The sequence below is a fragment of the Apis laboriosa genome, unplaced genomic scaffold (genome assembly GCF_014066325.1).
Source record: "Apis laboriosa isolate Shangri-la unplaced genomic scaffold, ASM1406632v1 scaffold16_cov148, whole genome shotgun sequence".
NCBI lineage: Eukaryota > Metazoa > Arthropoda > Insecta > Hymenoptera > Apidae > Apis > Apis laboriosa.
The window spans coordinates 280,802-307,495 of NW_025222129.1; the positions used below are offsets into that span (position 1 = coordinate 280,802).

Sequence of the window (26,694 nt, forward strand, 5' to 3'; positions counted from 1 at the left end):
AACGTGGATATCTATCAACGTGGATATCTGTCGATCGTCCGTCTAATAACACTCCCTATCTCGAGAACCTTCCCACTTTTTAAATTGTCTATACGGTATATTAATATCGATATTAACTATATATATATATATATATATATATAAGTAGTAATCGGTTTACAGTTGGGAGAAGGTTTCCAAAGCGCCACTTCGCTCGCGAAGTATGCGACCACTGAACTATTGTATTTTAAACGCGTTGCTTCGATACAAAGGAAACGACGATCGATTTCTTCTCCTTTTCTCTTAGTCTCTTAGTCTTGGCTCGAGATCCAAACTTTTGACTAAGGATCGTTCGTTTCGGGGATATAGGAACACCTTACAACTTCTACTATCATATGTATACATATACGTATACTGTGCATTATTCGATGGCACATATATACATCCCTTTTTTCTTTTTTCTTTTACTTATGTTGGAACGAGTTCTGCGCTTCTCACGTGTACAAATAACGTATGAATCTCTTATATCTACGTATGAATTTATTATGTACGAAAAAATAGTATTTTTATTTTACAAGAAAGTGTTGAGCGCCGAGCGTGAAACGAAACATGATCGATGAGTATTCCGTTACCTGGTGCGGTACTACGGTAGATCGATAAAACTAAATAGTTGGTAACATGGAGAAGAGCTCTTCGTTACGATTACTCGTTTTTGGTAGAAGAGAAATATTATACAAAGATGGCAAGATGGCAGTTGTAAACTTATAGTTACATATCTAATTGTATTAAGGTAATATAGCGACGCGTCGATTGTACTGTTTTACTCGTTCCAGTTTTCGAGTCGATCGACAAGAACGACAAACCGATCGGATAGGATATAGAATTATAATGTACGTGCGTGCGTCTATTATCTAACATGTATCAAACGATTGTCGTGCGAAACACATTTTCAGATTGCGACGTTGCTCGCGCGTTATTCGCGGGAACAGAATAATCCCCGTTCGAAACAACGAAAAAAGGAAAGAATGAAAGAAAGAAAGAAAGAAAGCTATACAAGTGGAATCTTGCGTAACGAAATTACAGGCGAATCATCGTTAACCGTTATGAATTTTTGCCCCAAATACAAGATTCAACGTCTATTCGATCCTTGACGAATCGCCAATTCCGATATTTTCGTGTCATCGCGCGATATTTCGTATTTACCGATGTAGAACGAGACGATAAGGGGCGAAGGGAGAAAAGGGGGAAGGGGTAGAAACGATGATTGTATCGTCGCATCAAATTCGACTTAGAACGTTGTAAAGCTTAATCGTCGTAGATCGTCGCCTGATTCATCTATGATAATTGACTCTCGAATCGGATCAACAAAGACTAGACTGTTGGAAGACACAGTTGGATAATTTTGACGATAATTGGGACACGCTAGCTTGATTGAACTAGAAACATTTCGCTCGGCAAAAAGCTCAGGTTTGTTGAACCTCAGCTTCGACCGATACCGCTATATTTCGAAAGAGCGGCGATAAAAGACAAATTCTTAGGAATTGCTCGAGTTAATACTTGAAAAATAATAATACGCGTCGACTTGCGAACGAACAAAATCGATTTTGGCATTCATTCTGGATGAACGCCTCTCAATTTCGCACGACCAATCGTTTTACCCTAATCCGACGTCTAGGGACATCATTACCAAAAAGCCAACGATGGCGGCCCAGCTGGCGAGTTTACCGTTTCCACTGTAATCAGAAAGAAAGAAAGATATGTTGTCTCAAAGATTGAAAAAAAACTGATGACAAGACGTACCGAACACGCTCTCCTTCGTGGGATTGGGTCCGTTGGAGGGACGTGAATGGACGTGGAGGAGGTGACTTGTGGACGCATCGACGATAGACCAGCGATTAGCTCGACGGATGTAAGACGATGGAAGGTGCGAAGAGGGGAATACTGGAAAAACGGAGCGGAATACGTGTACGGGTCCGTCGATCGAGGATGGACCAGGTATAATCGGGGAAACGAGGATCCGTGGAATACGCGGCAGGATGGCGAGAAATAAAAAGGTTATCGCGATATAAGTAGGGATTAAGTACACACAAAGCACACACGCTCGTACCTGGTATTACACGTCACGGCTTGTTGATTTCGTAAATTATACACGGCCATCAATTTTAACGGCCGGTGAAATGCGCCGTTGTGTTTCGGTGGGCGTTCTACCACATCAATCATATCCGCGCGATGAATACCTCCTTTCGGCCTCGGAAATTTGTATTTTTATCAGCCATTATAACCTTGCGCTCCCAACGATATGCGACCATCTCGATATCCACATCTCTCCGCGAAATATCTGTCGGCAAGGATCGCGCGTAATACACTTTCGACTCTGCGAAACTGCTACGAAAACGAAAAATTGAGCCGAGCTTTCGATTCCTTTTCCCATCGAACAATCGAATAAACGAAAATCGGAAACGATGATCCGATTCGAGAAAAGATGATCGATCGGCGAAAATTATTATTTTACGTAAGAGAAGGGTGAATCGTCTCGATCGGTACTAGCAGAGACCTGTTCTTTCCTTTCTTTTTTAGGATACCGTGCGCATGCGCCGCTACGAAAACTAATCGATTCTCGGATCTCGCAAACTTTCTCTCGTCCTTATCCTTTTGCGCTTCTTTTCTTCTCGATATCGCTCCATCTTCCAATTGGAAGAGCACGCGCGCACGGGCATGCGCGTTTATACCGAGAAACTCTACTCCGTCCAGTTAGACCGGAACGCAAAGGGAGCATTGTGATTTCTCTCTCTTTTCCCCCCTCGACTCTACTACTACTCTTTTCGAAACGATCACACGCGATGCCCACGAGTGAGAGACTCAGGAGAGAGAGATTGTCGAATCCTGTTGGAGGTCTAGGAGCGACCGTTTACAGAGGGACAAGAGGGCGAGATTGCGTCACTTTTGTGTTTCCCGAGGGAGCCAAGTTAACTTCACCGTCTCAGGAATAGTGAGCGAACGCGTTTATACGTCGAGTCGGGTATCCGGGCAGGGCGGTTAGATCACACGCGAAATACAAAAGAAGCCAATTATAATGACAATGCGTCTTCGACTAGGCAGCCGAGCCTGGGAAAGAAATTCGCCACGTCCGTTTTGCCGACGCCTCGCTAACTACGCTACTGCCGTCACGCGCCATTGTACCGTAATCGTTCTCGAACATGCGCCGTACATGCGTCTCTCTATCTTCTCTATACGTCCGCGATGCGCTATTCCTTTTGCCTCGTGTTCGAACGGTAATACATCGGAGACGGAGAAAGATAGGAATGCGAGGGAGGGAGAAAGAGAGATTTACGTATTCTTATTTCTAATCGCTGTAAAAATGCGCCAGAGAAATACGACTGACCTTTGATGCGCTTCCGGAACAATATCGTCGATCACGACATAGATCATTGCACCGGCTGCGAAGGCGAGCGCGTAAGGTAGCATGGGTTCAGCGAACGTCACTCCGGCTGCGCCAAGGACGCCGGCCAGAGGTTCCACCATCCCCGACAGTTGCCCGTACCAGAAACTCTTCAATGTGCTGATTCCAGCCGCTTGTAGGGGCAAAGACACCGCCAATCCCTCGGGAAAATTTTGAATACCGATTCCGATTGCGAGGTTTCTGTAAAAAAAAAAAAAAAGAAAAGAAAAGAAAAAAAAAAGAAAAAAAGAGAACAAAGTAGTCGAACGGTATGGTAAGTTGCGTGAAAGAACTCGTTCGTACTTGGCTCTATCGGCGGACACGTGGCATGAAAAATAAACATGCCCGCTTTAACGAGAGCCGCGTATCTCGATTGCACGTTAAAAAGAACAAAAATAAGGAGACGAGGTGATTTTCTGCGAGCTAACTTGAGCCGCGGATGAGATAGGTACAGTGTACACGTGACGCGTGATACTTTTTCCTCTTACAGGAATTCGAGAGGTGTTTCAACTCTTCCTTGTCATTCTCCCGCGACGTTATCGTTTCGAAACCTTGACATCGATTCAAATTAAATCCTAATTTTGTATCGATATTCATTACGTATACATGTAAACTAATTTTTCCATATGTCAGGAATGGACAGGCAGCGAGATCGATGATGTGATCACGATCCTCATCCACGTTTGATAGACGATTCGCCACCTTCTTTCTCTCTTTCTTTCGATGCTCTTCGGAGTATCGTAGGCAGGGACAAGTTGTAACGACTTCTTTCTATACGAAAGATCAATCGTAATATAGAGATAAGTTGAACGAGAATGTACGATAACGATTGTAATTGTTTCGTATTTTACTGTTATTCTCTTATAATATAATATCGTATATTGATAAATATTTCGATAAATGCTAAATTTTTTTATAAAAATAATCTCGTAAAAAATAAGATTAACGAATCGAAAAGTTTTAAAGAAGTTTAGTTAACATCAGTTCCTAGAAATGACATCAAATTCTTGGAATTTCAAGAATTCTTGGAAATAACATCAAATTCTTCGAATTTTCGAGACTGTTTACAAACAAAAGTTTGTTTATTTACATTTTTCAATGTTTATTTATACAAAATTTCTCAAAAATTTTGAGAAATGGTCTCTGGTCTCAGACTGATTGTTTGTTTACATTTTTTGTTGTTTGTTTCGAGAAAATTCTTGGAAATGACGTCATGGAAATTTCAAAGAAGAATATAATTTAAAAAAAAGTTTTATATACTTACCTTTCATAGCATCTATAAATATCTTCTTTTCAGTTTTATTTTTTTACAGTTTTTTTTCTTAATTCTAGAGATATGTATTTATTCATACTTTTTTTGCGATATTAAATTTCTTTAGGCTCTTTGCTTCTAGAAAAAGTGTATATGTATTCAAAAAATAAATTTGTAATTTTTACGAGATTATATTCCATGTCATTTTTTCACGAAAAGATGTATGAACGATTTGTGAATTTTTATTTCTTAAATGGAATCATATGCTTTTTAATGCATAAATCGACGCATCTTTCAGTATTTTCTATAAAAAAAATATTATATAAGTCGTAAATAATTTTTGGCTATAAACGATTTAACAATTCCTTTTTCCTTTTTATAAAGAATTTATATAATGTGTTATTTATTTATGCATTAAAAAAATGATTCCAGGGTTGATTTTTATTTTCGTCTTTACGCATTCTTTAACGAGAAAAACAATTTCATCGCGCAACCTTGCTTTCGAAATCATATTTCATCGATCATTCCATTTCAGCTTTTATTCGAAATTTTCCGCTATAAAAAAAAAAAAAAAAAAAAAAAAATAACGACGTATAAGAATGCATATAAAAAAATAGCAAAAGGGATAAAATAAATACCCCGTTTTCTTTTTCGAAATATTTCAAAATCCACAAAGTTCCATAAAACGTCACGTCTGCCCCGTACCTCGTCCGAACGATCTCATCCGATCATGGTAACTTCTTCAAACTGGTCGTCGACTTCGACATTCTTTACATTTTTCCATTTGCTCGCTGACTCTCGAGGTACTTGGACTTCGAGATACGACTCGCTTCGCAGATGATCCGTTCTAGACCTCCGTCCTCCTTTTCTTATAAGCTAATCACGCTTCTCCGCTCTTCTTAACCGTCCGTCAATTTCGTTTCATCACGCTCCGCTCCTCCTTTTTACACGGATTTCTCGATGTTTACGACGCCAAGGAAAAAAAAAAAAAAATGGAGAATTTTCGTAATCATCGTAAAGCCTCGCTTCGATTAAACAAATCAAACGGTTATCGGGTTATCGGTGCGAATGAATGAAACGTAGCGATCAATGAACAGAGATCGAATGTAATCTCTGACTCGATGTAATCGAGAGAGAACGTAGCTTTGAGAACATTCTCGCAAAAAAAAAAAAAAAAAAAAAAACAAAAGAATAGAATTTAATGGAATTCAATCGAGGCGATACGTTCGAAGAAGAAAGAGGAAAGTGAGAGGAACAAGAGAAATAAGATAGGAATGAATGTGCGGAGGAGGGAAAAAATTTCGGTTGCTCTTCGCGCAACCGAGAGAAAGAACGGCGAGGTAAAGCGGAAAGACGTTCCCCGATCCGACGCGATGGATAGAAGGACGGTTAGAATTCGCAAGGAACAATAGATCGGAGATCGATGGATAGAGAGAAAGAGAGAGAGAGAGAGAGAGAGAGAGGGACGAGGTGGGTGAACAGGTGAATGAATGACGCGCGATGCACGATCACCGCGCTCTCTCGTACAGGCCAAGCGCATGGTATGGTATGCGATGCCGCGGCGTGTAGCACGTTATTTCATGGGATGGCATCGTCGTCGCGTTCCTACAGCATCGATGTATATAAGTACATAAGTGGTTGTACAGTTAATCCGTCGGGTCCGGCTGTTCGCCAGTTACACCAGGGGAGGTCACCCGAGTTCCAAGAATGATCCTCGTCCCCTTCCACCGTGCTAGCTTCACCTTCTTACTTTTCTCTCTTCCTCTTCCTATCCCATTCTATCTTTCTCCTTCGATTCATTCGTTTCCTCCCTCCTTTTTTTTCTCACTTCTTCCTACTGCGCACATTCCTCCTCCTTTCTAACTCTCTTTTTCCCATTTCTGGACCGATAACGCCCGATTCCTCCTCTATCAAACTTTCAAACGCTTTTAAACGCGAACCCGAAGTTTACAATTACAGCGCAAATTCCTATCTCGAATTCTTATCCCCTAGTGATTCGTAACTATCGGAAGAATTTTGCTTCGAGATGAGGAAAGATATCGTGCTAGATTATCGCTGCTAGATTAGAAAATATTTATCGCGTTGACGACTATTTACGGAAACTTTGTTTTCGTACGATGATTCGTGAAACGGAGAGAAAGAGAGAGAGAGAGAGAGAGAGAGAGAGAGAGAGAGAGANAGAGAGAGAGAGAGAGGCCGAGCGAAGAGGCCCATTCATAAATTTTTTTCCGCTATTACACGTTAGCGAGATCGAGCAGCGCCGCTATGGTTCGCCTTTCAAATTAGAAACGAAGGCATCCATTGCCTCGGGAATTGCGCGCGAAGGCGTCGCGCTGTCTCGTCCCGAGAATCGCTGATTTCTCCGGATGAAACGTCTTGGCAAACATTTTACCCGACCCGACGTTCTTTCAGATATTCAAATTGATATATTGGGATATTCACGGGATTCTCACGCGTGAACGTATCTCCAGATGGACGAGCCGCTAAATTTAGTAATCTATTAGCTGATGACTGGTCGAGGAAGAGAGAAATTAAGCCGCGGATCGATGGATGATCGAATATAGCGGTGTACACGGTTTCAGTGTATACCAAAATGGCGTCCAAGTAGATTCGTTGAATGCCCCGCGGTCGCCATTTTGCATTCCATAAGCAACCCGAGTGTCTTTAGGTGGCAACGCTTATCCATCGAGTTTAAAGCTTGGCGAATTATATTTTTTCCACGTTCGAGTTTCGTTCGCCCGTCGCGAAACGAAAAAAGAATCGGACGCGAGAATGCGAAAATTTTAATTAATAGAGAACGATTCGCGATCGAAAATAGCGAGAATAAGAAAACATTTCTCTTCTCGCTCTTCTCGAGACAGGACTGTTTGAACGAAAGAAGGGAAAAGAAAAAAAGGAGAAAAAAAGGGGGACGCGAGAGGATGCGAAGGAAAGGAACGATCCCGAAGGAATCGCGATGAATCTCTGTTGAAGGAATTGATCGCGCGATTGGTGAACACTACGAGATACGTGAATAGAGATAGAGCAAGTAGGTATAGAGGACTGGGAAAGAGAGAGAGAAAAAGAGAGGGAGAGAGAGAGAGAGAGAGAGAGAGAGAGTGCGCGCGCGCGCTGAAGCGCGCGGTTGGTCGGTACACCGTAAGACGCTTGGGCTCGAAAGAGAAGCGTACAAACGCGTTTGTAGGAGAAAAGTAAGGAGCGAGGAAGAGGAAAAAGGGGAGGGGGAGAGGGGAAGAGAAAAAGAGAGAGGAAGGAGGAACGGGAGAGGGAGTAAGGAATGCATGGGAACGAGGCGCAAGCGGGCCGACCGCGATTTGCCCGTCCCGCATTCCACCAACGCCAAGGCGAGTTCTCCCGACTCTTCTCGGCTCCGAGTTCCGAGGCCACCGGCCACGGCTTAACACCATAAAATCATAAGACCAAGATCAACCCCGCTTTTCTCTGCTACCTCCGGCATCGTTTCGCGCCTCTTAACGTCAAACGCGTTTGCCGATTATCGCCAACCTGTCGCCCCTTCCATTCCCTTCTTCCACGGGATCTTTTCCGCCCGAAAATTCTCCGAGAGATTCTGTCCGAGAGAAGAATTTGAATTTGAACGAGTATGGAAAAAATATATAAATAATCGGGCGAGACCGATTTGGGTCGGGTCCGGGTTGTTTGTCGAAATGGGGACGGAATGGGAAGGATCGGCGCGTCGGTCGGTCGGTCGGTCGGTCGGTCGGTCGGTCGGTCGATCGGTGGGCAGGTGTCTATCCATCGAGCCGACCACGGATGAACGGTACGAAGGAAGAAATAGGCTGTGTGTATACCTATATAAGTATGTAGTCGGTCGCGGACGCAAGCGTATAAGCATCGCGACGGTAGTTCGATCCGCAAGAAGACGGCTAGTTGGTGCGGACGATCGTCCCGAGGCCATCGTCGAGGGACATAACGGGGATCCGGCTGTTCGTCTGTTCCGAGTAAGGTACGCGATGCGCATGCGTAATGCCGCTGCATTCCAAGCATTGCGAAGTCGTTGCTTCGTGCACGCCAGTGCATCGTCCGATGCCAGAGAAAGAGAAACGAATTAACCGAGACACCGAGCAAGATCGAGAGATGCGGTGTGGTAGTAGTTCTTGATCGCTCGAGAAGAGAAGAAAGAGCAGAAGGAAGTGGCTATGACAAACGTGCCCTCCGATCGCCACCCATCTCTCTCTCTCTCTCTCTCTCTCTCTCTCTCTCTCTCTCTCTCTCTCTCTCTCTCCTTTCTTCCATCGCTCGAATCGTCCACGATCCGAGCCCTAGTAGCAGGAAAGGTTACGTGTTTCGGATAAAAGTTACTGTTTCGAAAAGAAAGATGGGAAGAGAAGAGACCTGCTCGAACGCGAAATACTAGCCGAGAAAAGCTATCGACGTGTTTGTTAGCTGGAGAGGAGAATGTCTCGCGAGTCGAGTTCTCGGAATCTTTCGGCCGTGAATGGTTGCACTCGGATCCATCTCGTAGAACGTAGAAAATCGTTGGAGGACGACGGGAGAGAAACGTTCGTTCGTATCGATTCGATCGATACGAACGAACGATCGAATTCCGCTATATACGGATAACGGGAGGGGGAAAAAAAAAAAAAAAAAAAAAAAGAAAAGAAAAAAAAAACGGAAATTCTTATCACGGAGAAGCTCGTTCCGAGGCAGCCACGTGCACTCTTCGTAATACTTCGTTTCGCTGAAAAACTAAACGGGAAGCGTTATATCGTAACCGACTTCCGTTGCTATTAACACACGTCACAATTAACTTCCCGCGTGAGATAAGTAAGCGGGAGTGCAAAGTACAAAACGATTAAGGGAACGCCATTCAAAGGTTACGTACCGTATCCGAAAATCGTCGTCGACGAGATGTAATCACGACAACGATTTCTCTTATTTGGGAAACGAGGAACGAAGGGTTATCGTGTTTGTAGTTGCGATGTACTATGTGGCACAGGAGGGGGGAGGGGGGAGAGAGAGGGGAGGAGAGAAAGGACGAAATGGTAGAGAGAAAAGAACGGATAAAAAAAAAAAAAAAAAAGAGAGAAAAATAAAGATGCGAGCGAGGACAGAGAAGGGCCGTAGCGCGCGGTGAGCACTTGTCGGTTGGTCGGTCGGTCGGTATATAATAAGACAGACACACGAAGGAGGATATAGGATACTGAAATAAGGTGGTTTCGTCGGCAGCTTTGTCTGGCGCCGTGTTTAACATAGCAACACCTCATCTACGTGCCACGCCAATCCACCGCTCCGTAGTTCCTCTGTTTTTACGCGTGCTACAATTTCTCTCGCTTTCACTCGCGCTTTTCCTTCTCCTTCTTTCATCTATCAAGGTCAAAATACGATCAAAACGCGAAGAAAAAAAAAAAAAAAAAAAAAAAAGAGGTGCAAATTACAGTCGATTATTCGGAGAGACGTATCCTTCGACGAATTCCGACGAACGTTCGTCGAGCCGAGTTGAATGAACTTTTTCTTTGTCACAAGGTTTAGGATACTGTGTAACAGATCGCGAGAAAACACGGTGTGTTGTGACGTTTCAGGTTGTGACGAATTTCAAAAGAAAAAAGATAAGAACGAGAGGAGATTCCGGGAAAAATTCGCATACCTTGGAGGGTGACTCAGTACCGGATCTCCTTGAACGTTTTACGAGTGCAAATATCGTTGCTCCTATCGGCTGCCCGCCTTTCCATCGTCCTTTTCTCTTTTTCTCGCTCTATTTGTCCTGTCTGCTTACTCTCAACTATTCCTGACGTGAACGGCCGTCCGCTACCGATCAACCAACCTTTCATTCATGATTCTTTCGCCGCCTCTGGAATGGAACTAAGTACTCTTTTTCCATCTTCAAAAGAATGAATTATCTTTTCCTTGAAAAGGACGCGGAGCAATCGATTCATCGATCGTGAACGCAAATGGATCCGTTGCGCAATAAAACCCAATTTCCATCGCAAATCGTTTCGATCACCATTTTTTTCTTCCTTTCCTTTGACTGCCGCTTATTATGCCGAGCATGCATCCAATATTTTAGCCTGTTCACTTCTCGAAAATAAGCTTCTCGAAATCGCGTCGCATTCTTCGATCGATTCTCTTCGTTGCTTGAAAAATATTTACCTTTGGTCATTTTTCTCGAAGGAAGATCGAAGAAGATCGAAGAAGAAACTTCTTCGACGCGATAATAATGTACGAATTAGTGCGTGACGATATGCATGCCTCCGATATGTTGACCGGAGTCATCTTTCGAGGACCGAGACGACGACGACGATGGCGACGACGATTCATTCATAACCGGGAAACGATTTGCGCGATTTATCATATGCAATCTTTTCTTTCTTCTTCTCTTCGAAAAGTGGGGAAAATAGTTTACCAGCAACGATATTTTACTTTGGGATCCAAAGTTCTTTCGAATTTTCACCGATGGACCTTGTTTTTTCCAAAGCCATCGTGTATCGCATCGTGTATAGTCGTTGAAGAACAAAGAGAATTCGCTCCGTATTTCTCAACTATCGCGTGACAGAGGGAAAAAAACGTCGATATAGGCCGTTCATTCGAAAAAGACTCTAAATATCCATTGTATGTTATATAAAAAAAGAGAAAAGAGGAACGAACGATAGGAAGGAAGGATGGAGATACGAAAGTTGGCGATATCGTCGAAATTTTCTATAAATAAAGTTTACGTTATTCGGATAATTGTTTGATAAAAATGAAATCAATGTCATACTATTCGATCTCGTTGTAAGTACTACACGTCATAGCAGGCGATGTTCCAAAGTCAAAAGCGTAAGGCAGTAAGGAGAGCGAGTTCGGGAGAAGTCGAAGAGGAGGGAAGAAGCGGGGAAAGGAGTATGGAATGGAATGCGCGGCGCCTAGGGCTCGTTGAATTCCAGGGCCACACGTGCCCTTCCCCCGCGCAACAGGCACCCACTGCTGCCAATAAACTTTGCCTGCGGCTGGCACTCGCGACCGACCACCATAGAACTCATTCATGGGGACCTCCTAGCACGCGCTCGTAACTTGTGTATGATTCTCCGTCAATGGTGCTACCGTCTATCGGCAACTCGCTCAACTTCTTTCTAAATTACAGCCATCTAGGAGCGGTACGAATCGTTCTGATGTGGCTCAACATTTAACGCTGTACGCTAGCGTCACTTATTGTATACGAATAACGCCCCTTGTTTTTATCGATATCCGAATCCAAAAAATTATTTTGAAACGCGCGGAAAGAAAAGTGAAACGCGATACGAGAATATTTTTCTTTATCGACTACAGAACGCTAACTCTGAAACGAGTATTTTTAAATAAATGTACATATATCCATTTTTAATGAATCGAAACGATATGTAACGTAACTCTCTAAACGATTCGATTTGATCTTCTATAATGAATCTAATAGGCCCGATTGATCTAAGTGAACAATTTTAGATGCTCACTGTATCTAATTGAAATATCGCTACGTAACTTATATATATTTTATATATATACATATATATATGTATATCTATATATAAATATTTTTATATAATCCGTTAAAAAAGTTTTTTTTTTATCGGATTAAAAAAAGACATATCCACTCGACGATGTTGAATCTTAATGCGTTATTTATATGGAATAATATTTAAATTAGAATCTATTCGTGAATATTTTCTAGAAGATGGTAGAATGATGAGCGTTGCTTACCTTGCATTTTCAAAAGTTGCTGATGCACTGTTACCTACTGCTGCGAATCCTACTCCAACTGCAAGACCTTCTGGAATATTGTGTACCTAATAGTATATTGCAAACATTTTGATTATTATTCCTCTATATTTTATTATAATTTTATTACATTTTAAAATACTTGATTAATTTACATACCGTAATAGCAACAACCAATAACAAAACTCTTTTCCATTGATTGTTTCTACATTCGTTGTTGGGATCATCGTAAATTGTGCCTATTTCTCCTTGCTCTGTTGGCCTATTTATATTCGCAATTTGGCGTCTTCGGGTATTTTGCTCATAGAAACCTGAAAAGTGCGACGATGATGTTATTAACTAATATTATAGCTTGATCTTTTGGAAGATATTTAAACATTACACCAGCAATGTGTATATAAGCACATTCTACTCTTTCCTTTTTCTTATTATGACTTTGGATTAAGGCTTGGTAAAACTTATTATATTTTATATTAATACCCGGTATTTTCTATTAAAGTTTTTGTACTTCTTGTCTATTATATTTTAAATCCGCAGGCAGGATTAATAAGATCAGTTTTATAAGTTATGGAATATTTTTTAAACACGATCGTGAAAAATTTATGCATGTCGCTGTGATTATATTTGTAAGAAAAAATATCTTTTATTTTTAAAAGTGTTAATAATATGTTAATAAGGTATAATAGTAACCAGCTATCTAAGACTGCTTAATAGTTTAGCTGATAGTGCAACTGTTATGTAAATTAAACTTTTTTTAGATTCTGCAATACGTTTTGTATGATTTTTCATCAGATAGAATCGAGTTAACTTCGTTCAAACTTTGATTTATTAGTGAGATTAATTTTTGATTAAAAACATGAACAACAATAGTAGTTAAAAAAAAGAAAAAAAAAAGAAAAATAAAAAAAGTAAAAAAGTAAAAGTTGAAGAAGAAGAAGAAGAAAAAGAAGAAGAAGAAGAAACTATTGTCTTTAAGTAATTGTCTATTATTAAAAACACGTGATATCAGAAAGTGTTATAAGCATTTGAAACATATTACGTAAAAAGCAAATTTATCTTGATATTATGATATAAAATATTTAAGCGTGTCTATAGTATAAATTTCATATACATAAAAATACAATGAACGAGCATTGATTTGTTTTTTTAATTATTAAGCAGTCTTAAATAGATAACTGCTATTGTATGTTTCAATAATTAAATTTTTTACCGATCGTGTTTTTGTAAATTCCACTTATTGTTTTGAAATGTTTTCATGCATACACTACTTTCCTTTCCATACTTTTAACGAAAAAAGCATTAAAATTGACATTCCAGTAAATCGCTAACTACACTATGATACAATACATTGGACAATACGTGCACAATGGAATATACACGAAAAATTAGTATTGTTCAGAAATAAGTAGCAGTTAACACAAATAAGAAACGTCAGATATTTTATTTTTGCAGAAATAAAGCAAAATTATAATGTGATAAAATATTTGCTTATTTCTGAACAAATCGATTGCTTATTGTACGAGAAAGCAAAGAGGGGCGAGTGTACATTGATCTTTTATACATATTTTTATACATAAACATAATATACACGTGTATCGTGAACTGATCCCATTTTCCAAGCCTACAGAGAGAATTGGATGTTGGATGAATTGGATGACAAGAAAAAAATATGATACCATCGATGGTTGTCGATTCAATTTGAGTATACATTTTTCCATCAGATATCTGTACGTCGTTATACGGATCATAATCGTCTAAATCCTCGTCACTCTTTAGTTTTGCAAGGATCTTGCGTCTTTGTTTCGTACCGACTGACTGCATAGCTAAAAGCACATTGGGGGACTGAATGCCAAGGGAAGATATCAACGCGTCCGTCCCATAAACGAAAGCCGCGCCTATGAGAAATCCAACTCCGATTGGTACGAACGCGTATTCGCCTTCAGCACCATAAATTTTGCTCTTTGTCGCCATTTCGATAGCAGGTGCCAGTAGCGACCAGTAACTTGCCGCTATCATTACGCCGCCCGCAAATCCCAGGCTGATGTCCAACAATTTACGCTGCAATAAAATGCGTTTTATATTTTAGAATCATCCTTCTATTTCTTATTCTAAAGTATTTTTAAACTTTTAAATACATTTATTTGTATGAATGATCAATGACATATTCATTCCATTTTAAAAATAATTAATTTCTTCCCTAATTTTCTTTTTTTCTTTATTCGTATTATTTCATTTCCTCTTTTCTTATTTTTTTTTTTATTATGAATAAAATATTATCTATATATCCAATAATTTTATGATACGTTTTATAATTGTTTTATATTGTTTTTATTTAATTGTAAATTTTACATTTTATTACATTATATGTTCAGTTAGGATAAATTTAATCTTATCAGATAAAGTTTAAACAGAGTAAATACCTGTTAGTAATTTCTTAAAAAAAAAGAAAAGAAAAAGAAAAAAGAAAAAAGAAAAAAAGAAAAAAAGAAGAAAAATTTATAGATAACATTGAAATTACGTAATACGTTTTTATTCCGATTCGCAAATAGAAGAGTTAATTAACTTCGTGTTAACTGGTTGTAAAAATTTACATTACAAATGTGTAGATTAAAAAACATCATTAATTTAATAATCATCAAAATCGAGATATTATTATAACATATATGTTACAGTATAGCATAGTAAAAATTAGAATATTTTATAACGAAACATGATATCTGAAGTATTATAAAAATTTTAGGAACATTTCTAAATTGAGGGAAAAAAACGGAATTCAAAATATTTTCAAAACGGAGCAATTCCCGCGAAGAAAGTACGATAAAGCCGGATAAGGTTAGTATGTATTTCATAAGATAGGTTAGGACCTAGAATGTATATGATTTTATTTGATAAAATGATAAATATTTAAAGAAGTGTACAGAAATTGAAAATATTATTTGATTCGAAAAAAAAAAGAAAAGAAGCAAAGAAATAAAACTTACTTGCTTTCCTCGAATCACGATGACAAGTGCGGCACCCGCTGCAGTGAGAGCCCATGTAAATAACGTTCCTAGGAGCGCCTGTACAATCGGCGAATAATCCTTTAACATTGTACCAATCGTCAAATTCACGACACCTTAGATTACACCGCACATTCTCTACGACGTGAACCACGAGAAAGTGTTTCGTGGGACATGAAATTCGTTGATATGCATTCAGTCCCCCGCACTTATCTCCACTAGCACCACCACCATCACCGTCATCACTACTACTACCACTGTAGTCGCCACTGATATTACCTTCATTACAGTTACTATTACTACTAAATATCGGTGTTGCTATTGCCACTTTACTATTACCAACACATATTCGCGTGAATTTGTTGTACGACGACTTCGTTCCTGCACTTGTCAATTATGATTTCCGAGCAGGATACGCAGAACGTTGACATGAAACCGGACGAGCATACGTAGATGACCATACCGCGAACACACGTTTATCACTCTTCGCCCTTGCGTACAAATAGGGTTGCTTGTACATACATGTGACGCTAAACACTTTCTCAATTGGCCAATAGAATTTGCCATTTTCAATGCACCAATCCGGCAACGATTTGCAGGGACGCACTCGATATTCAAACTATATTGAACCTGTATCAATTTTGACAGACATTCGATGTCTCGTTTATCGAAGTACGTTTAGAAATTTTAATCGTTTGTGATTGATCAAAAATATATTTAACTTTTCTTTTAGGATTTTTAATTCAAAACGACTCGGTACATATTTCGCGCTTTATCTCATACCAATCAAGGCGTTAGTATCGCTGGAAGCTTTTAGTAAAATACGCTAACATGGCGTCTGCGTCGGTAAGTGTACGGAACATTTCAACCCATTCGATTTTCATACATATTGACGTTGGGTGTTTTTTCTTTTTATTACAATTTTATACCACACCAATTTACTTTAAAGCATCATAGGAAAGAATCATTTTTAGCGCGTAAAAATCAACGCCATTTTATTGCCGGAAGAATTATTATTGACATTTGTTCGTGACTATCTGTTCATAGGTATATTATAGTTAAATTTAATATAAATTCGTTATTTGTGATTATGGTTTTATTATATATAAAGTACTGATAATTTCTTTTATATAAAGTTTATTAGAAAGAAAAAGAAAATTTTTATTCTTTGATTAATTAATGATTATTTTCATCACATTATATCTTTGTTGCTTGTTTACGAATTTCATATTATTTTTTATAGGTTCCTTTGCTAATGGACGATGATACAATTGCTTTTGGCGAAGAAGATGAAACGAATCAAAATAGTAATAAACTTAAGTACGTATACATACGGATATAAATATATGAATATTTATATATATATATATATATATATTATATATAATAATTATATATATTATATATAATAAATATATATACATAAGCAGTTACAATATTTAAAATTGATAAAATTAAATTTTTATAGACATCCATATGTCACCATATTTCATTTAGCCTTCAGAATATCAGCGATAATAGCATATATGTTATGTGGATGGTTTTCAAATAGTTTTATAACTAGTTTTGTTGTTGTTGTATTACTTTTATCAATGGATTTTTGGACTGTAAAAAATATTACTGGAAGATTAATGGTTGGACTTAGATGGTGGAATTACGTGGATGATAATGGAAAGAGCCACTGGGTATTTGAATCTAAAAAGGTTTGTTTTTAATTTTTACATTGTAATAAAGATAAAGTATTCAGTTATATCCAATTTTATTTTACAATTGATTATATTTTACATTTAATTGAACTTATAAGTGATTGATTTATAAGCATTATATGTATTTTTCTTTTATATTTTATATTTTGATAGATATTGCTTTTTCTTGAACGAATAGTTCAAGGATTACTAGATTTCACATTATATAGCCTTGACATATTCTGGTTAAAAAGAAAAGAAACATTATAATTATGCAGGAATTTAAAGTTTTAGCATTCTTAGTAAATGACAAGAAAAAAATATGTAAAAAATTATAATTGTTTACTATAAAATACAAGGTCTATTATGTACCCTGTGTTTCAGGGTGTTCAACAGAATCGCATTAATACCACGGAAGCTCGTATCTTTTGGTTAGCTTTAATTCTTTGTCCCCTTTTATGGTCAGTATTTTTTGTGGTGGCATTATTTAGTTTAAAATTTAAGTGGCTTCTACTTGTTTGTATCGCGATTGTTTTAAATGGTGCAAATTTATACGGATACGTGAAATGCAAAATGGGAAATGATAAAAATATTTCTGCAGCAACTAGTGATTTTTTGAGGAAACAAGTCATACAAAATGTTAGTATAAATAAACATTCGTTATTTATTCCCAATTATCGATATCATATCACGAATCGATAGATTCATAATCATTATTGTTTTTCAGGTTGCATCTATGATGACTAGAAGTCCTCCCACGGGTAATTCAAACGAACCAACCAATGTGATATAAAATTAGAAAGTTTTAACAATGATATCATAATGAATATTAAAAAAAATATCAATTTGTATATAATAATTTGTCTTGTATATCTTGATCGAATAACATAAAAAATTAAGTTGCTATCAAAAACAAAATGTTGTTTCTGTTTGTTTTTCGCATAAGAAAAAAAAAAATATATATATATATTGAAGAAAAAACAGTTAAATGGGAACATTACGTTAATTATTAGTTTATTGATGCCACAGGGCAATACATAATGTACACCTTATTTCTCCTTGTCAACAGACTTTCTATTACACAATATTTAATTTGTATAGGTGTTAATCAGTAACATTGCATTTATTATATTCACTTCAGCCTGTTGTATTCTTTCTGGCAAGAAAGTATCACAAAATAATTTCCCATTCTTTCAACGATATTTAATATTTGACTTATTCTTTGTTTCTTTAATTCATATTTCTCTCGGAATTAAATCGGACTGTAATCGTTACGACTACAATCTTATCCGAATGTATGAACTCGAGATGATCTTACGCACAGTGTAACAAACTCGTCTCGGTATTGCACGGAGCGATAATGGCCGATTGTATTTTGTTGTATTAGGAAAGATTGCTCCGAAAATACGAGTTGCATGCTTTTTAAGAAGAAGAAGAATACAACAAACCACATATTGCTATACACTCTGGGATATAAAAAATTATAAACACTAACAATAGACACGCAACTAACGTACAACATACACAAAACTTTTGGAATGATACAAAAGAACGTAAATAACGTTACGATCGTTATCTTATAAATATATGAATATCGTGGACTTTTTTGAATTGGTAAATTCATCGAATACAATTTAATGCTACTAACTTATAACTAGTAATATGTTTATACAATCATTTAACTTTTCGTTTCCCGTAACATATTGTATTTTAGTCTGGAACTTTGAACGCGAAGTTGTCGACCGACTTGGCGAAACTGCATTTTGTGCAGAATTATATTTCTTCTCTCTTTCTTTTTTTTTTTTTTTTCTTAATTTTTTCCATACATGTATTTGTGTGTGTATGCAATTAAAGATTTAATCGAAGAATAACAACCTCATCAATGATATTAAAATTATTGTATCAAAGCTATCAAAGTTTATTTCGCTTATTCCACGAATAGATTATTTGAACTAAAATTGTTTTCTCCTTTTTTTTTTTTTCCCCTTTAACTTTGTACAAATAGTTAGTTCTTACAGTTTCTTGTATTGTTGCCGTTCGAGGAAATATGTCTATTTCTTTTTTTTTTTTTTTTTTTTTTTTTTCCTGTACTTTTAATTTCTCAGACTTTTCAGTGATGAATTTCGTACCACGTACTAAGTAACAAGTTGATTTCATCAATAAGTTTCTATATTAATCGTACTTTTTAACAATGGCAAATTTTTATTCGAGAGAGAAATTATTCGAAGAATTGCTTAATGTTGATTTGATTTACTGAATAACAGTCGTTTCGTGTCTCTTCATTGTCAACGTAGCAACAACGGAATTCATATTCCGAGTAGAAACACGATATCGCGAATTATATAAGATATTAAAATGAGAAGGGAGAGAGGAGGGGAGGGGAGGGGAGGGGGCGAGGCAAGGAGAAGAGGTAGGAAGAATAATGAAAAAAGAGGATGAAGAAATGTAATAATGTACACGTAGTAAATGTAGTCTAATATAAAAAAAATAATTATAAAAATAAAATTATTTCGAGTGTAATTTTTATGCTCGTACCAAAGGCCAATAATGTGTAATAATCGAATATCAATGGAGGAACGAATTTGATGATATATTTTGAAGCGAAAAAAAAGTTAGAAAAGAAAATATGTCAGTACGGATGCGCGTATAAATCTACACAAGAACGGAACACTCGGTGAAATCTCGAAATTTCAACGGACAATGAGAGAGATACTAAGATTAAATATAGTATTATATAATCTTTCGAAAAGATCGACCGAGGTGGTTTAAGTACTTTTAAAAGTACCGAAAAATACACGTACACGATAATATATTAAGAGACGCAATGGCCTTCAGTCTTACAACGTCAAATAAAAACGAGATGAGATACGATTAAACGCATGTTTCGAAATAATAGATTTAATTAGTCTTCAATGTAAATGTCGTATATATAAAAAAAAAAAAAAAAAAAAAAAAAAGACAATTAAGCAAGTTAAAGTTGCGTGAAAAAAAAACTATAAAAATATGATGAAAAACAATATCAAAACTAAAAACAGTATCAAAAGTAAAATGCGTTAATAGTATTGAAAAGTGTAATAACGATGAGGAAAAAAGAAAAGTTGATCTTGACAGTCTAGAAAATATCCACAGCTTTTTTTTAAATGCGTACTCTCTTCAATTATGATATTTATAATATATATCTATGTATATATTATTTATCATTTTACTTATGTATATTTATATTTATATTCATATTTATAGTTATATTTATATTTATATTTATATAATGTTATTAATGACAAACGGTGCATTTATGTACACATTAGTCACAATTCCTGACCCTCGAGAACCACTTTTAACATAAAATATATACGTTGAATGCTCGATTATGAAACGTTATGAAATTTTCGAATTGAAAATTATCTAAACAATTGAATGTAAATTGTATGACGATTTCTTTTCTTTCCTCGTTCTTTTTTTCCTCTTTCTTTTTTCATTTGTTTTTTTTTCTTGTTTCGCTCGTTAAATTCTAATATGCAACAAAACAACAATAAAGTCCAGATATTATCGTATTACAGAGAAACAGGATTGAAGCCAAAAAAATGCCAAAAACGAAAAGAGACGTCTCATTCGTTCCTATGAGTATAATTATTCGTTACGGTATTCGTGCAAACACACACACATGTATTCTATATTTTTATAAATAGAATTTTTTTTGCTCTACCATTATCGAACAGCGATAGAACGATTTCTATTCAGCCGAACGATATCATGAGAAATTTCGAAATATAGAAAGTATATAAACAAATACATGTTTATTGTCCTCATAGACTATTCATTTGTAAATCTTTGAATCGCAAATAGTATATATATGTATATATATATCTCGAAAATTCGTATCGTTGTGAAAAAGGATTACGAAGCATAGGATCGATCACGATGCACAATTAACAACTGTTTTTGGCATTGATTTGGCGCGTTGTCCGTGCCGGGGATGATGATCCAACGTACATGTGTATACGAAGTTTCGTTGACTTTTCTTAGATTTTACAACAACGCAATGCGATTTTTTTTTTCTTTTTTATATCAGAAACGAGTGTAATTTATATCAGGATTTAGCGAATAGATTCGGTTTTGATCGAGAACCGAGTTAAGAACAATTCAGATTTTTGGAAAAATTGCGCGTTTGGATAGTTTAACAGCCGGGAAAATTGTAAAAAAATGTAGAAGCCTAAAATGGAGATTTGTACACAAAGGGTATCGAGGGTTCGATGGAATATGGATACGCAAATCCGACATACAGTGCTTCTAGTTAATTAAATTAGTTCGCGTAGAAACCTGCACAATATCTTTTGTGCATTTTAATCGAATATAGGCACCGTTTCCTTTCATTTCCTTTCATACTTCCTTCATTCGATACACTCGCATTATTTTTTTTTTTTTTTTCTCTCCTTTTTTTCTAATGGCATCGCTTACAAACTAATCTTAGAACAATCGCCTTACGATATTACTTAAAATTATAATAGGTAATGAGAAGATCCCTATCGTGCGTAATGGATTCAGCATGAATAATTGTCGATTTGGCAGTATGGTAATTTTCTCGTAGCTCGGCGGAAATTTACGTCTCATTGAGAAATTTATCTTTCCTCGTTAAAGTACCAATATTTTCGCTATTTCTTCCAGATTTCTCGATATGTTTTGTGTCGCATCCATAAGTACTTTTGGAACGTGCCACGCATGCTTTCTTCTCAGCTTCTTTATCGTTCGCGATCGAACGCGTTAATACGCCTTCGTAGTTGCCTTACTAGAGTAATTCCTTTTTAAAATTTTTCATTCCCAGTAATATGGAAGCACTTGTCTCTTCTCCGAAACGAACAAGAAAGTTTCAACTGTTTTCAACTACGTAGAACGAAATACCGTGAACGGTGATCGGGAGTAAAACGCACGATCGTAATAAAATAATAATGCTCGTCGGTTTGTCTCTCGCTTATTCTTATCGTTAGTCTCGTTTAAAAGCAAATGCGTAAATGTGAAATGTTTCGAGAGATCTCGCGCGAGATGTGTAATCTTTCGAAATCTCTCCCGAAGTTTGGATATGTTTTAATCGATCGAACTTTCAATCACGATTTTTTCCGAATTTTTTTCCAATCAAATTCTTCGTCCGATTTTTCTTCGATTTCTATCGATTCGGGAATATTTAATGTTTACGCGTACGTACACGGTGTATACAAATAAGTACTTACGTATGTAAGTTACTTTGCGAGTGTGTATTATTTCATTTTTTCCAACCATAAAATCGGTGTTAAAATAATTTGTTGCGAGGATTATCTCTACTCAAATATGATTGTTTTTTCGTACAAATATTTGATTCCACGCCGTTTATAATTCCAAACGGCTTTTCATCTTTTTTCTTCTCCTCTTATTTGGGAATTTTTGAAATTTTGGAAATCGTGGCACAGCACGATACCGCGCCGATATAAAAGCGAAACGTTTCCGCGTATCTCGAGATTGTTGCGACACCATTGACTATAAGATATTTGGTTACTACGTTGTTAGTTGCTCGACAGATTAATAATTTATCGCCTTTCTACTACTTGTATTTGTCATCGGAAGGTACTACGTATAGTACGTTTTGCCCGTGGGAACATGGTACAGGCTTTATATACTTACAAACTTACATACTTTTTCTCAAGTATTTTAATCAATCGTTAATTAAACGCGGCGCACTTTTGCCCGTTCACCGTCTCTCTCGTTCCTTTGCCGATCTCTTCTGTCCCTCGTCGATTCCCTTTCCTCGCGAGTATCGGGTTGTCAGTTGGCGTAATGATCGAAAGAACCCAAATATTCCAAACTGGCGCGATAACAGAATTGATATTGGTCCTGCGAAAATAATAAACACATATAATATATATATATATATATATATATATATATACACGTACACGTATATATAGGTAATAGAGCAAAGCGTTTCTTTTTTTTCTTAGACGATAGAAAATGATAGAAAATGATTAGGTGGATTGGATCGGACAGACCTCGGTTTGAACCATGGCTGGTCGTTGCGTGCGCAATATTCTCACTGTTTGGAAAATATCGACCACCCCTTCGTACTGCATGCGTTCCAACACGATGCTGAGAGTGATGAAAACGCCGGTTCTCCCAACGCCAGCGCTGCAATGCACGGTGATCGGGCCGTCCTGGCCGAACTGCTCCTTCGTTTTGTGCACTTGTCCGATGAAGTCGATGAACCCGTCCCCGGACTTCGGGACACCCTGCTCGGGCCAATCGATGAACTGGAACTGTCTGACGGTACGGCTCGCCCCGTCTCGCGCATCCGTCACCTTGAACTCTCGGAGGATGTACTGGGGCATGTTGTACTCGGCGATCGGGTCGACGACGAAGCATTGATAACGAATCGACCTGTCCGACGGCCAATATTGATGGCACTTCTCCCTCCCCATCTCCTTCAATTTCGTCAACATGACAACTATGGTGGAATTGTGCTCCCAGAGCATTCGCCAAAAATCGTCGGTCGTGTCGCAAAGGGGTCCCTGAGTGGCTATGTAGGCGCCTCGGTACCGATACCCGTCGATCAGGCTGGCGTTTATGTAATCGGATCCTTCGATGTTCCGTTGCGGTTGCAAGCAAACTCTGGTGCACTCGTACGGCAGAATGTGTACCAATCGATTTTTGTGTTTGTTGCAGGGAAGATTGGCCGAGATGAACCGGGACGAGTCCACTTTGATGTTGGACAATTTTTTGAACTCCAACTCCATTCCCGTGATACTCTCGATCTCGGGCTGCATCAATTTCTGGATATGGGAGTGCAAGTTTCTAGCAGGTACCTCGGTGTTGCCGCAAATCACGGCCTCGTAAAGCGCGTCGTGGATAAATATGTATTGGTCCTCGGTCTGGACCATGTAGTTCCTTTGAGCGCGTAAACAAGTTACGTGGCCGTATATGTCGATCATCTTTTCGTGTTTGATCCTCTCGAGCATCGAGTCGATTACGATGAAGCAACCGGTCCGCCCGACGCCCGCGCTGCAGTGCACGATCAACGGGCCGCTGTCGGGCGGATTCAACGACCTGACCCTGCGCAAGAATTGGAGGAACGGCGCGGGATGCTCGGGCACGCCGTGGTCCGGCCAAGCGGTGAATTGCAATTGCTTCATCTCCCGCCTCTCGGAGTAGCCGGCTCGGGATATTTGAAAGGTTCGGATGCAATAGGTGGCGAGCTCTTGAACGTCGGTGATGGTGACCGTCATCAAACCGTAAGTCTCGGACCCTCTGCTCGGCCAATACTGGTCGCACTTTATCCTCGTCCTCTCCTCCAGCTTCGTCATCATCACGATCGTGCTCGACCTCAGCTCCCAACACATCCTCCAGAAATCCCCGAACGTTTCCTGGAGGGGGCCTTGGGTGGCCACGTACGCGTTCTGCTTCCTATATCCGTCGCAGTAATTGGCGTTTATGTAATCCGTACCCGACATACCGTCGATAGTTTGGAGAATCACCCTCGAATGGTCGTACGCGATCACGTTCGCGTAACGATTCTTCGAGGCGTTCACCTCCATGTTCGAGTGGTCCCACGTGAATTGCTGGCCGGGCTCGATCGACTCGTACTCCTGACTGAACTTCAGATTGTCGTTCGCTTTCAGCCGCTCGATGTGATTGCCCAGCTCGGTGATCGGGATCGGTGGATGGGACACCATGCCGGGCGTTTGGAAATTTAAACGCCGCATTTCGACCGGGTCGGATGGGGCGTGATTCGAGCTGATGTCGGCAGGTATCAATGGCCGAGTGACGGCCGCCTGATCCGGTGTCTTGCAGGGTTGCCTTCGTCTAAACATATATAGAATCGCGTGGAGAATATGATTATATAAATATAGATAAATATAAATTGATCGCCACCTCGGACTACGCGTCCGACTACTCTCACTGAGCCATACCGTACTTACTTTTTAATGACGAAAAGAAGGACGAGGAACACGCTGACCATCAAAGCGGCTATTATCGGCCCGACCACCCACACCATCCCCGGCTCCTGTCCGCTCGTTTTCACGGACACTTCCGGATTTCCATCGACCGGGGTGTTGGGATTGGGACGTCGAGGCGGCTCGCCCGGCGGTACTTCCCTCATATCGAGGGACAAGTATTCGGAGAAAGGCGACGAGGTGTACAAATGCTGCAGACAAAAGAAAAGGGGAAACATCGATTTGACGCGACGCGTGTTCCATCGTATCGTAGGATCAACGATACCCACCTTTCTCGGCGTATCGACCACGGCGCGAACGAAAATCCTGTACCGTTTGTTCTTCTCGAGTCTACGATTCTCGTAACCGTCGTATATATCTCCGCTGCCAAGATGGAACGTGTACGGGATATCCCTGTGCGGAAATTTGGCCGCGATGTACGGGGCGTTCTCCCTCTCCTGCTTGGCCCCCTTGCCCGCGATCATGTCCTCGGTGAGCTCGTCGGGCTGCTTCTCGGCAGTCGACTTGTCCTCGGGCACCACGATCAAGTAATAGTGGGAGATCGGCCCGTACTCCTCTGAGGCCTGTGGCAGTATCACTTGGATCTCCTCGCCGTTCACCACCCCGTAGAAATCCGGCTTCACCATCGGCTTCGGGGCTGCCATTTGCGTGGTGATGGTGATTTTCGCCGGTGGCCTGTACTGCCCGTCCCGCGGCACCGCGCTCACGTTCACGTTGTACGTGGTGAACGGTTGCAACTCGTTTATCGTGGTTGTGGTCACCGTAGGGTCCAACAGGATCTGCCTACGAGGCACGATCTGGGTTTGCGTGATGCCCTGCGAGTCCACGAACTCTTTCACGGCGTCGAACGACACCTTGTAGTTCATCGGGTTCAATCTTATTGGCGGTTTCCAGGAGAGGGTCATCGAATGGGTGGACGAGTCGGGCGCCCTCAGATCCAGGGGGACGTCTTCCGGCTTCACCTTAACCGTCACCTTCTCGCTGAGCCTTCCCAAACCGGTCTTGTACCTGGCCGCCACGGTGATCGCGTACTGGGTGAATTTCTCCAAATTGACCAGATCCGCGGACTCGGTGAGGCCGATAGTCTTTTGCTTCCACTCGTCCAGATCCTCGACCGCGGTCGTCGTGTAGAATATCTGGTAACCGAGGATCTTGCCGCGGTTGGGGACCGGCTCCCACCAAACCTCCACGCTCGTGTCCGAGGTTGCCACCGCCTTCACCGACATGGGTGCACGGCCCATGTCCTTCTCGGTCACGATCGTGATCTTCTCGGAGATCGGGCCGCTCCCTCTCGACGTCCGCGCGATCACGTGGAACACGTACTCGGTGTTCTCCTCCAGGTTCGTGAAAACCGCCCTAGTCTTCGTCGTGTTCCGGTTAATCGTGGTCGAGTGATCGTTCTTCTTGTTGAATTGAACGTCGTAGCCGATTATCTGGCCGTTCCTGTGCTCTCGGAGAGGCATGTCCCACGTTACGCACACGGTGTCCGGTGTTTGGAAGAAGTAGGATAAATTGGTCGGGGCGCCGGTGGGTAATCCTTCGGGGCTGAACCAGTATCGCACGGTCTCCTGGCCGAACCCGATCGCGTTCTGCCCGGCCACTCTGAACTCGTAATCCACGCCTCTCTCCCCTGCGGAAGAAGGAAAATCGAGGGAATCGGCCGATAATTCGGGGATCG

The 26,694-nt window shown here is 39.6% G+C and overlaps 3 protein-coding genes across 16 annotated transcripts in view; 1 reads left to right on the plus strand and 2 right to left on the minus strand.

Moving 5' to 3' along the window:
* Window positions 1-501: 501 nt before the first annotated feature.
* Window positions 502-15,820, minus strand: LOC122711174 (zinc transporter ZIP11). 2 transcript variants are annotated; one of them, XM_043929682.1, is made up of 6 exons: window positions 15,341-15,820; window positions 14,036-14,417; window positions 12,519-12,670; window positions 12,342-12,427; window positions 3,362-3,619; window positions 502-1,712 (listed from the first exon to the last, which is right to left on the minus strand). In XM_043929682.1, exons 1-6 carry the CDS (start codon window positions 15,446-15,448, stop codon window positions 1,634-1,636), a joined length of 1,065 nt encoding a protein of 354 aa, XP_043785617.1. In that variant the 5' UTR covers window positions 15,449-15,820; the 3' UTR covers window positions 502-1,633. The 2 variants fall into 2 exon arrangements, with proteins under 2 accessions (XP_043785617.1, XP_043785618.1); XM_043929683.1 differs by having other exon boundaries at window positions 14,168-14,417; window positions 15,341-15,818.
* A 401-nt stretch (window positions 15,821-16,221) lies between these two features.
* LOC122711175 (uncharacterized Golgi apparatus membrane protein-like protein CG5021) lies at window positions 16,222-17,951 on the plus strand. 2 transcript variants are annotated; one of them, XM_043929685.1, is made up of 5 exons: window positions 16,222-16,405; window positions 16,602-16,678; window positions 16,827-17,061; window positions 17,428-17,682; window positions 17,771-17,951. In XM_043929685.1, exons 2-5 carry the CDS (start codon window positions 16,614-16,616, stop codon window positions 17,834-17,836), a joined length of 621 nt encoding a protein of 206 aa, XP_043785620.1. In that variant the 5' UTR covers window positions 16,222-16,405; window positions 16,602-16,613; the 3' UTR covers window positions 17,837-17,951. The 2 variants fall into 2 exon arrangements, with proteins under 2 accessions (XP_043785620.1, XP_043785621.1); XM_043929686.1 differs by having other exon boundaries at window positions 17,440-17,682.
* A 162-nt stretch (window positions 17,952-18,113) lies between these two features.
* Window positions 18,114-26,694, minus strand: part of LOC122711172 (tyrosine-protein phosphatase Lar) — a 148,777-nt gene continuing 140,196 nt past the window's right edge. For all 12 annotated transcript variants that reach the window (XM_043929678.1, XM_043929676.1, XM_043929679.1 and 9 more), the window contains 4 exons: window positions 25,286-26,646; window positions 24,981-25,207; window positions 23,058-24,864; window positions 18,114-22,902 (listed from right to left, as the gene is read on the minus strand). In XM_043929678.1, the coding sequence (XP_043785613.1) occupies window positions 22,834-22,902; window positions 23,058-24,864; window positions 24,981-25,207; window positions 25,286-26,646 (3,464 nt within the window). In that variant the 3' untranslated portion in view covers window positions 18,114-22,833. The remainder of the gene's footprint in view (window positions 22,903-23,057; window positions 24,865-24,980; window positions 25,208-25,285; window positions 26,647-26,694) is intronic.